This window comes from Otolemur garnettii, unplaced genomic scaffold (genome assembly GCF_000181295.1).
Source record: "Otolemur garnettii isolate 467f Iridium unplaced genomic scaffold, OtoGar3 scaffold00033, whole genome shotgun sequence".
Taxonomy (NCBI): domain Eukaryota; kingdom Metazoa; phylum Chordata; class Mammalia; order Primates; family Galagidae; genus Otolemur; species Otolemur garnettii.
In genome coordinates, this window is record NW_003852428.1 from 15,980,472 (window position 1) to 15,993,099 (window position 12,628).

At 41.8% G+C, this 12,628-nt stretch overlaps 1 protein-coding gene across 1 annotated transcript in view; it reads left to right on the forward strand.

The window, feature by feature from the left end:
- The window catches only part of SEMA5A (semaphorin 5A), a 340,395-nt gene that overhangs the window by 247,595 nt on the left and 80,172 nt on the right, over nt 1-12,628 (forward strand). The window contains exons 12-13 of the mRNA XM_023513080.1: nt 4,921-4,973; nt 6,488-6,641. Coding sequence (XP_023368848.1) covers nt 4,921-4,973; nt 6,488-6,641 — 207 coding nt within the window. The remainder of the gene's footprint in view (nt 1-4,920; nt 4,974-6,487; nt 6,642-12,628) is intronic.

Genomic DNA, 12,628 nt, shown 5'->3' on the forward strand with positions numbered 1-12,628 from the left:
AAGGTGACAGCCTAGACAGGGGGGCTCAGGTGAGATGGTGCTGTCTTCCAGTGCTGTTACAAGGTGACAGCCTAGACAGGGGGGCTCCGGGGAGATGGTGCTGTCTTCCAGTGCTGTTACAAGGTGACAGCCTACACAGAGGGGGCGAGATGGTGCTGTCTTCCAGTGCTGTTATAAGGTGACAGCCTAGACAGGGGGGCTCAGCGTGATGGTGCTGTCTTCCAGTGCTGTTACAAGGTGACAGCCCCAACCCCAGGCATGGTGGGAAGTGTCCACGCAGGAAACCATTTGGTTTCCTGAGCGAATGTATTCTCGAACTCAGAATGGAAATCTATCTTTTAAACAGGTACTAGCCTTTGTGCTTCAGTTGAGCATCACAACTAAAACAGCTCAAATGGAAATGTTTCGTTATTTAACAGTTGCTCACCGGCCTCCTGTATTTGAGCTCCGAGATCTCAAGCTCCATGAAGAACTCTGTGGGAAAGCATGGGCTGAGGCAGGTCTCCTGCACCAGGGCCTGGCACCAGAGTTGCCCCAGCCACAGGTGTCTATGCAAACCCTGAGATGTTTTTAACCACCACATAGTCAAGTGAATTCCCATTTGTCTACCAGACAGCTCCCATCTGGGAAGAGCCTGGGCTTGGGATGAGCCTTTGGCTCAGAGTGTGAAGTATGAGTGAATCAATCCCTTGGCTTCTCTGAATCTCTTTCCGTGGCTGTGTGGTCCATGTTAGTGGACAACCAGAGACCGAGAGAGGTTATGCAGTGGGTCTGCAGGAACTTAACTAAGACGGATCCTCCCTGCCCTCCCCGGCTTGAGTATTAGAGTCAGGCCTACAGGTCCTTCTGAGCAGCCTGGCCTGTGAACAGTCTTTTTGACTCACTGCACAGTATGTTGAACGCTGAGCTTCAGAATCTCTTTCTGTCCTAGATGTAAGTCAAAATCAAAAACACATAAACTAACAAAAAAGAAAAGATAAAAAGCAAACTGCTCCTCCGCGTGTGGCTTTGCCCTCCGCCCAGCTGTGCCTCGCTTGCCTCTGGCCCAAATGAAGCAAGCTGACCTGCCAAGAATTTGCTGCTTTGGCACCTCCGAGCCTCCAATGTGTACTGGGCTCGTCAGGCTGGACCCTGCTTTTTGCATAACATCATCGTTCACCTGACTCTTGTCTGTCTAGGCAAATAAGTTACAGATGGTTGTTGAGACCCTGTCATGAGCGTATTGTATGCCTGGGGGAGTGATGTCAGCGTGACCTCAGCGGTCGGTGTGGGGCAGTGACATCAGTGTGATCTCAGTGGTCAGTGTGGGGCAGTGACGTCAGCGTGACCTCAGCGGTCGGTGTGGGGAAGTGACGTCAGTGTGACCTCGGCGGTCGGTGTGGGGGAGTGACGTCAGTGTGACCTCAGCGGTCAGTGTGGGGGAGTGATGTCAGCATGACCTCAGTGGTCAGGGGAGCCTCTGTGGGTGGACGTTGGGTAGTTCCCTTTCTCCCATGAAAGTGTATCTATCCAGACAAGAGGGACGGAGATCCAGGCTCGGGAGGAGGCCACACAGACTCTATCTCAAAAAGAAATATTCAAAGTGGAATTAAGAAAAGCCACTTTTCATAACTACTTACTTAGAAACCCAGGATTTACTACATACTGTCTTTAGGAGAGCAACATCCAAAAATAATAGCATGTGCTAATCATGTTTCTTAGAGTATAATATAAAATAAAGGTGGAGTTTCCAGAATTTTTGCCCAGGGTGTATAGTATTGTGCATGAGAAAATCGTACGTGTATACACATGGTATCTTTATTGAATGGGTGTTTGTTTTTGTGTAGAAGTTTTAATATTTTACAGCATAAGTGGAATGTTAAGAACATCCAGAACCACTGGCATTATGGGAAAGAAGAGATGTTATTACAGGCAACTTTTCATTTAAAACAGCTTAAAATACCTCCCTCTAACACTGTGGCATTGTTTTAGGTCTCCGGGTAGCTTTGTAGGGGAAGCTTAGAGTAAAGTAAGGGAGTTTGTGGAATTTTTCCTTATTTGGAAATTTAATTTCACCTAATAACCAGGTTGCTTTAATAAGAAACATGAAAAGGAAGTCAGGCCTTGGAATGATTCTCTCGTGAGGAGCTTTGAGCCACCAATGTGAAAATGGGTCATATACAGAGAATTCAGATATCTGATCTTCTCCATGTCATCTCATCAGTAAGAAATGACTCCCTGGTTTCACCATGAGAGTCACAAACATGAAGGTGTGCCTTTGGCTAGCTCAGTAGGACAGGGACAGTCTGGGGTCCAGTCTCATCGGCAAGGCCAGAAGAGTTGGCAGCAGGAAACAGAAAGGCCCTGAGTGCTCACCTTGTCCAGGGCTGACTCATAAGTCCATTTGAAGTGTCTCCAGGTTTTCAGAAACTTCTGGGTATTATTCTACAGAACAGTGCTGCATGTGCAGAGTCACTCAGAAAGAACTGGTCAACCTCTGACCTTCCTTAGTAGATACAAAAATACGCACTTTTTACTGGCTCACTCCGTCATTGGCTGTGATAGTTTATTTTCATCTTCCTAATCCCTGCCAAAAAGAAAATCAATTGTATGTCTGAAAATGGAGAAACGTTGTATGTGTTTTGTGTGATAGAAAGACAAGTCAAATTCCATTCAATGGAACTGATTATTGAAAGGGATTTCTATTTAAAATAGTAAATTATTAGCAATTACATTCCCCAAACTAGAGATTTTAAAAAGCTGATGCTCACTCTCTTGTAAACTTGCATTTGTAAAAGGTGTGTTCTGAATTTAATAGGAAAAGGAAAAAGAAAGCATCCTCACTCCCCTCGTTCTTACCCCCGACACTTGGGTCTGTGTTAGTGTGAAGGCTGAGAAGTTTAGATTTTAAAATAGGTATGTGCAAATGACTTTCAAATTTTTTTTGAGAAAGAGAAGAAAGGAGAGTTATGAAAATGCCTTTCAAGTAGATTCACGATAGGGAGACCAATGAAAAAATATGATAAGAGTCTTGATAGAAATCAGGGTAAATGCTTCTATGATCTTTAAGTACGAAAGATCTTTCTTAACGTGGGATAAAACCTAGATGATATAAAGGCAAATATTTATAAATTTTGCTGCATAAAATCTTATAACACAGTTGTATTTCAAAAAAGGATTTAATGTCAAGCAAGAAAAATATTACTCATAATGGGCTATTTTTTATTTCAAATTAATATGATGGTACAAATTTTCTTTTTTTTTTTATTGAATGGTAACTATGTACATTAATGCACTTGTGGGGTACAGTGCAGGGTTTTCACATGCGATCTGAAATACTTCCATCAAACTGGTCAACACAGCCTTCATGTCATTTTCTCAGTTATTGCTTTAAAATGTTTACATTCTACTCTTAGAAAGATTCACCTGTACCCCTATAAGATAAACCTCAGAAGTTATCCCTCCAAACCCCCTCCCTCCACCCATTCCCCCTTCCCTTCTCCCTCCCCCCCCCATATTCTTAGGCTATTTGGTTATAGCTTTCATATAACAAATTTTCAGGTTACATTGTTTTCAGTGATAACATAAGGTTCAACCTGTAGCTGAGCCCTTCCCCCGGGGGCATGCTGAACACGTTAGGTGAGATCCCACCAAGTGCCCTTCCTCTTCCTCCTCTCCCCTCTTCCTTGCTGGACTTTGTTTATATTTCATCATTCCTGTGGGCATGTGGTTGTCGATATATTAGTTTCATATTAGTATTGAGTACATTGGATAATTTTTTTCTATTCTTTAGATATTTTACTAAGAAAAATGTGTTTCAATTCCAGGTAAACATAAAAGAAGTAAAGTTTCCATCTTTTCTTATGGCTCCATAGTACTCCATGGTGTACATACATATACCACAGTTTGTTAATTCATTCATGGGTTGATGGGCACATGGGTGGCTTCTACAAATTGGCAATTGTGAATTGAGCTGCCATAAACATTCTGGTGTAAATGTCTTTGTGGTAAAATGATTTTTGTTCTTCTGGGTAGATACCTAGTAATGGAATTGCAGGATTAACTGGAAGGTAGAATTTTAGTTGTTTAAGAATTCTCCATACTTCTTTCCATAAAGTTTGTATTTGTTTGCAAACCCACCAGCAGTGTAGACAAGTTCCTCCTCTTTCCACAACCACACCAGCATCTGCAGATCTGGGACTTTGTGATGTGGGGTAATCACACTGGAGTTAGGGGATGTCTCAAAGTGGTTTTGATTTGCATTTCTCTAATGATTAGAGATGAATAGCATTTTTTCATGTATATGTTGGCCATTCATCTGTCATCTTCAGAGAAGTTTCTATTATAAGAGGGCAAGAGACAAGAGCAATGGGCTAAATTTTAATATAAAAATATCCCCTTCTAATGACCTTATTAAAAAGAAACCAATGGCCCATAAAAGGTACCAAAGCAGGAATTGGACATGGATGGAAAGTTTACACAAAAGAAAATACAAATGATAAAAGATGCACACAGTCATGCCAAGTTGCAATCCAACCCACAATATAAAGGCACAGATCCAGCAAAAATAGGGCTGAATGAATAGATCACTGGAGGTCGGGAGTTCAAGACCAGCCTGGGCAATATAGCAAGAAATGCTTCAAGAATGCTTCCATCTCTACAGAAATGAGGATAGCCAGGAGTGGTGGCATGCACCTGTTGTCCCAACAACTCAGGAGGCTGAGGCAAGAGGACCACTTAAGTCCATGAGTTTAAGGTTTCAGTGAGCACAGGACTCCCACCTGGGTGACAGAATGAGACCTTATGTCTAAACTAAAATGAAGGAAGGAAGGGAAGGAGGGATAGAGGGAGGGAGGGAAGGTAGAAAGAAGGAAGAGAAGGAGAAGGGAAGGGCAGAGCAGGGGGGAAAGGGGAATTGACTAGTAAATTCTGTTTTTTCAGGTGCACATTAAAAAATACAAAAATGGTAGCAATGGTAGCAAAGGTAGCATCCAGTGTGAACTGGGAGTCAATAATATCCATAACTTTTAACTCATCATTCCACTTACATTTTCTCATGTAGAAAACCTATGTAAAAATGAGCATTGCACTTTGCTTTTAAAGAAGACATTTAAATAAATTTTGGTGCATCAAGAACATGGAGCATTATATAGCTAAAGAATAAGATACTTTACCTAGCAAATGCAATCAATGTAGCAGTTGAATCCCCAACAATAAAAAAAAAAAGAAAAGAAACAAGGCCAGGGGCATTAGCCTACCAGACTTTAGACTGTACTTACCTTAGGGGTTTTAAGTTTAAACATAATTGATGCTTTCTATCAAAGAGTGAATTGATGTCATTCTAACATAAAGATAAATGTTTATCTTATATACATCGAAGTGTTAGATGATGATTTATTTGTTAATAATAAACTGAGAGAATAAAAAAAGAATAAGATAGAGCTTATTTATGGAGAAGAGTAGTGCCTGTAGTTGTGTGCTATTAGGTGTAGAGGGGCCTGTGAAGCAGTGTGTACTTTGTACAATCACCTTCCCATGTATTACAGTCATAGGCGATATGTAATGTCATCAGTCATACAATTACATATAAACAACCACACGCAGACTATGTACAGACAGGAGAACCTCCACAGCTGCCTCCACCTACACTGACCCCTCCTTACGTTGACCTAATTTTCATAGATCAGATATGTACCACATGTACATATCCATACAGTAGGCCTAGGTCTTTATGTTGACCAGGTCGTTAGAGTCCCTTGAATAAGTCAACTTTTAGACTGCATATGTGTGTGTGTGTGTGTGTGCGTGTGTGTGCCCACACTCACAAGCATGCTTCTATGTATGGAGACAACATCTCCAGAATAAGCTAGTGTAACGTTACCCACTTCTGGGGAAGAAAAGCTTTCACCTCGTCCTTTATATCTGTCTCTTTGAATTGTTGACTAAAAGTGGCATAGGACATGTATGTGGTCACATATCAAAAAGTTCTCCTGAGGTGACAGGGACTTCATCTAAAAATGCTCGTGTTATATTTGAGCCCTTTCATGTAGCCAAAGCTGAAATAAAATATCCACATCTATAATGAAAATACTAGAACCTGCCTAGTGAACTGTTTGATGAATGATACGATGGCTCGCATCCTAGTTACTACTACAGTAGATATTCAACAAGTGATTAAGGGGCTGAGGATGGTGTTGGTAATAAAAATTATATTGTTTGTGAGCTCTGCAAAAATTCTGACTTTAGCTCTGTTGATGATACCAAGATGTTTACGTTGGCTCATCTAGTCATCTGTCCTGTATATTAGATGAAATAAAGAGTTTTCAAAATATCTACCTGAATGATTGAATCTGATTCCGATCCTTACTGATGTGTGCAGGGAGCTACATTCTCCAGCGTACAGACTAAATAAATGCTCTGTTCACTGCCCTGGTTCTCATGGCAGGTTCCCCTGGCCACCCCTGAGGGACAGGCTTGCTGCGGCTGGCATCTCTCACACTAGGTAAAGCTGCCTTTCTGTTGACCCTTTGGTGTGTGTTTGCAGTGCCTGCATTGGGGCCCAGGACCCTTACTGCGGCTGGGACATGGTGAGGAAGACCTGCTCCAGTTTGGAGGACAGCCTGAGCATGACGCAGTGGGAGCAGAGCATCTCTGCGTGTCCGGTGAGTGCACGCCTCCTCCACGTCCGCACTCCGCCCAAGGGAGCCCTGCTCTCCTGGCCACCCTCACCCATACTGCCCTGGTGCTGTGCCTTTTCAGATGAGAACGTTTCTTTCCAACCTAGTCTGTGTTTTCTAAATGCATTTGATTCTCAGTTCACATGAGGGCCACCCTAGTTGTTGTTATAGACTTTTTGTTTCGAGAGAAATGTGTCTTAAGAGAAAACAGTGCTGGTTTGTTAATGTCGTGCCCTGTCTCTGTTTTATTCTTGGATTATTTTTCCCCCAAGAGTTTGTGTGGACTATTTTGCCCTTCATAGCACTAATAAAATAGGAACTTCCACACCCATACATTTCCTTTGAGAGCTGTAATTCCAGAAGCTGACATCAGGGAGGATTTGAAAAGAATGAACGAAAGGCTAAGACTTTGACACCCCCCAGAGCCTGCTGGGGGGTCACGGGGAGGTCTGGGAGAAGCATCCTGGTGAGTCTTCCCACACTGAACCCTGTGTGGGGTGGAGAAACCTGCCTGTTTTTAGAGCCAGACTCTGGATCCAGGAAAAGCAGATTCCACACTTTCCTTTGCTAATCTGTTTTTGAATCCTCACTTATCAGAAGCAACATTTGGGGGATTTTTTTTTTTTTTGCTTTGTTTTTTGTGGCTTTTCTGTTTTTTCTTTGGTCTTTAGAATCCTTCATCCAGTAGGCTTTGTTCACACAGAGTGTGAGCAGCAGGTGGGAACTTCCACAGGATTGAAAAAATTGAAGTCAGGCTGCTGTTGGTGGCTGCCTGCCAGTCAGTCCCGACTTATCTCAGGACGGGGGTGTGGCAGCGCAGTTGTGTGCAGACCTGGTGGTTTCTGCCTGAAGCATCTCAATTGTCGGTCTGCCTCCTAGCAAGGAGCCTGCCCCTCCCTTATCTACAACACACGGATCCTCTAACTTGCAAGTGGGAGAATCAGACTCAGTGAAGTGAGGAAGGCGGGGACTACTCAAGCTAGGGTCATTCCTCCCATGTTAGCACGAGATCCAGGGGCTTTCACTGCCCGGACACCTGCACCATCATGTTTGGGCTCTGAAAATCTTCCCTGTACAGTCAGCTGTTAGTGCTTTGGGTTATATAACTTCACATCTATGATTTTAGAAGCAAACCTTCCTGCAGAGTTTTCTTGGTAATGTTTTTTGGTTTTTTTAATGTCTAGGAAAATGACATCGTTTGTGCTAAGTCTCTTCTCATTTCTCAATAGCACTTTGAGAGCATGGAGGGGCTCACATAGAATTCTTTGCAGCTTGATACAACATGCCATGCAGTGTCAGCACGTCTTCTTTAGAGATCATTGATCTTGTGTTTTAACTAATAAAAAAAAAAAGAGAGAGAGAGAGAGAAAGAGAGAATAGCTATTCCTCTCAAGCAATGAGGTCATCATCTAGGACCCAGAGTTGCTTTAGTGTATATCTGAGAGATGTTGATTATGTCACTCAACTATTTGTTATGTATAAAATATATGCCTTGTATATTTCTACAAGAAAAAAAAAGGCATCCCATATTTAAGAACTGATGAGAAGTTTGTCACTAAAGTTGTTTCCTACTCCTGATGGGAGAGTGTCTATTAGAATTCAGATGAGGTCCAAGGGTAACGGGGACCTGCCCTGGTGCTGGGGCTCCCCCTCCACCACCTTTGCTTTAACTTATGGCTGAGATGTGATCCCTGGATCTCTGTCAGTAAAACACTCATAGCAAGGTCTAGTCTTCTGATAAAAGGTGGCTTCATCTCACAAAACCCTCCCTTCCTCCTCACCCAAAGTATTTTCCTCATTTATCACGATACACTTTTGATAAGTTAGGAGTATGCAGTAAAGCCAACAAAAGTAGATAAGTTATGCCATTTTGAGCAAAACTCAGGAAAAGAAACCATGTATTTTTCTGATTTATGAAGATTGCCATATAGAAAATGGAAAATATTATATTATATAGTACTTTAATTATACATCTCTTTCTAAAATCTATTTCTTAGAGAGTGATGAGCCAGATGACAATGATTGGCATTAATGCAGAGCAGTCTTAGGCATTTTTGAAAACTGCTAAAAAATGTAATTTGCTTCCATGTTATTTTTCATTTTCTTTTTCCTGAAGTAGAAGAAAAGCTTAATTTTCTTGGCCAAATGTGCCATATAGTGTCATTTCTGATAAACTATTGGCTATAGAGTGTACAACTGCTTTATGTGTTAAGCAAAAGAAAAAAAAGTCTCCTGCCATGGGTTCCAAAATGCCAGCTGCTTTCAGAGGTGAAACAAAGGCTCTTAGGATGAGTTAACTTCTATGTCCTTACCTACATCTACGTACCTTGGCACAGAGAAGTGTATCTCTTTATCCAAAAATTAGGCTTTGTAAGCTGAGGGGGGTTTTAATGAGAACAAGCCTCTCATATCCCATGTAAAATTTCAAGTTGAATACAATTTCAAGAGGCAATCCTGTTTCTTTGAGCTCACTAAGAGGGAGAGAGACCCTCTTGTGTGACCTTAGCGTGTAAATCTTCACAAACGTTGGGCCAGTGGCCTGGCACGACTGAGTTCCCCAGAGTTAGTGTTTCAGTTAAACCTCCCTCAGTGCCTGAGACTCATGGCTGTCTTAGACCGCTTGTGCTGCTAAAGCAGACTGTGTGAGGCTGGATAACTTGACGGTAACAGACATTTATTTCTCCTGGTTCTGGAGGTGGTTTAGAAGGATGGAGGCACTAGCATTTGGTCTTGTGAAGACTGCCTTGATGCATCTTCAAAATTAAAGACAGTGGAAAGGCAAGAGACACCCACTCCCTCCCTTGAGCCCCTGGACCCATCCAGAGGGAGGAGCCCTCGTGGTCTAATCACTTCGTGAAGGTCCCCCTGCTTAATACTATCACACTGCCCAGACCTGAATTTTGGAGGGACGCATTGAAGCCATAGCAGTGGCTTAGACCCTCTGCTCCCCAGAGAGTCTGAATTGGAAATGAGACTCCCAAGAAATCTTTAAAGGAATTAGAGACTTAAAGTAGACTTATTTTCCATGAAAGGATTTCAATTTAAAAATGTTTATGGCTTTCCATAGTCCAGAAGACAGGGCGGCAGTTTACTGACACATTGATTAACATTCTGTTTGCTTACAAAATTGTAATTGAAAACATTACTCTCAGTTTAAGAGATTTTGAAGTGCTTGAGTAAGATCTAAATTGGCATATCTAAACCAGTCAGAATAATATATATTTATGTCCCGCATAATTTGTAATTTTGTTTAGCAAGGGTAGCATAGGCTTAAGAATCTACTTGGGCTTTATTTATGCATGAATGCCATCCATATCCTTGGTGGGTACCTGGTTGCCAGGATACCACAGCCTAAATGAATCCCTATTCCAAAATACATCATGTGATAGCTACAAAATAGCATAGATCAAATTAACACCTAAGGGTCTCTCGATAACAGGACCCTTCTCGGGGCAAGTGTGTAACTAGCTTTTTAGAATGAGAGAGGACATTTGCATTATAAATATAAATAAAGTATAAAGCCTTCATTTAGATTGGAGTCTGAAGGGTTTATTCAAGGTTTTAAAATGCACTGTGAAAGAAAGCGGGATTCAAATCCAATATTTCTGACATGATTCCTAATCTGTAAGATAATGCCATCCCCAGCTCTAAACATCTTCATAAAGCAGTGGCCGATAGGTGGACCAGTGACCCCGTCATCACTGATGCTGCTGATGATGTGCTGGCGAGACACTGTCTCTGAATGTTGTAATTGAATACACTGTAGGAGGGAAACAGGGGGCGAAGGTCGGATTATGTTTGTAGACCATGTGCTCAGCCTTCAGGGCGTTACCTCACTTAATGTCACAGTGACCCCATCATTGCTTTATTGTTTCTATTTCATGGATGAAAGGACTGGGACTCAGAGACATGAAATAAAGATCACCACGATTTACCCATCCTGCTAGAGGCCATACAACACCCAACTTAGCACTCTTTGGAGATACTGTCTCCCTTTGTAATTCATTTATAGAATTAAAGCTAAGAATGATATTAAATTGATGTAAAAACATGGACAAGCCTTCCTGAGAAGTGTATCCAACATCCTGTTTTGTTACAGTCTCTGGCAAAAAGCACATGAAATTTGAAAAAAATAAAGGGCGATATTTTAACTTCTGAACAAATATCCGAATAGAAAATATAAAACTTCAGTGTACTCAGACAAGAATAATGGCTGGAGTCAAGTAAAGATCTAAAGATGTGCTCTGGGGACCTCGCAACTCACCAAGGGCAACTACGTCCTGAATGAGTTGAGAATTAATAAATTAACCATGACACTTAGGCTTATGAATGACGCTCGTTCATAAAAATTGGACCTTCTTTAGCTAGCAATTGCAAAGACATTATTTCCTGTTGAAGGGACATATGCTATGACATGGTTGGAAGCAAAATTATATGAAACTTTAAGACTCTCGCCCAAGAAGGATCTAGGAATCACATTGAAGAATAAAGTGGCTGAGACCACAGGGTCAGGACTCAGCTTATTTGGACAGATTCTTGGGTATTTTACAATGAAAGCGACTTTGAGAAAATTGCTTATTCTATCTGAACCTGTTTTCCAATCTGAAAAATGGGATGTAAACACTAGGGATGAGGTAAAGATTCAAAGAATTAATACAGGTGAAGTGCAGTGGCTGGCACGCAGGAAACCACTGGTATAAGGTTTATGTTTTACTGATGCTTAATATTTAATAGTATAAAACGTACACCCTACATAGGAAGTCATCTAGCAGATATCCAAACAGCACATCTGTAAGAGCATTTATTCTAGATGGCTTTATTTTTGATGTCTGCTTAAGGAGATATAAAAAAATTATATATATATGTATGTGTATATATATATATCTCCACATGAACAAGTAAAGCTGCAGAACTTACACCATTTCTCATGGATCTATTTCCAAGACAGATTTTTAAACTCAGGGTCAAAATGAGCATGTGGTTAAAGGCAGTACTGAAAGCCCTCACCCAAATGCACATGTGGTTTTCTGAGGACTGCAAGTTCTCCTTGCTCTCACATGTAATGGACCCAGCTGCAGTATTCCTGGACTGAGAACAGTACTCTCAAAGTCTGCAGCAACCTAGCCCTGGCCAGAAACTAAAACCCACAGTCGTGTCCTGCAGAAGCCACTGTGCGCTCTCACTAATGGCTCTCACTAATGACCACAGAAGCCACTGTGTGCTCTCACTAATGACCACAGAAGCCACTGTGCGCTCTCAGTAATGACCCACAGAAGCCCCTGTGCGCTCTCACTAATGACCCACAGAAGCCACTGTGTGCTCTCACTAACGACATGCTCGATGGATCCCTTCCTTTCCAGGACCCATCACTATTACTCCTGTCATCTGCCTCATCCTCTTTATCTTCCATTAGCCTTCACTGAGCTCAAGTTCTTCCTTGATTCCCCTGTGCCATTGTTTCATCTTTGTTTTTCCTGGGTCAAAGATAAGACGACTGGTCCTTGCCCATCCATGTATGTAGTATTTGGAAAGAGAATATTTATGGTATGCATCTCTTTGCTTAGGACCTTATTATTTCATGTCAGATTAAAATGAAAAAACACTACACCACACACACACAAAGACAATGTCAATAGCAGTAGTTCTCAGTAAGGGAAAAAGTGACCCCAGTGACATTTAGCAATGTCTAGCGACATTTTGGGTTGTCCCGTCTTGGGTTGGTGGAATACACGAGTCAAGTGGGTGGAGGCCAGGAATGTGACTAAATGTTCTCCAAGGCACAGGGCCGTCCCCACAGATGGAACTGTCCAGCTGCAAATCCATAATGCTGAGTTTGAGAAATCCTGGAGAGGTGGGAATAAGGCAGACCAGGGCTTCAAACTGCAGCTTCCAGATGCCTGGCTAATCTTTATCTTTGGCAAGTTAAAAAATGTCTTTGAATCTTAGTTTCTTTTTCTGAAAAAAAAAAAAAA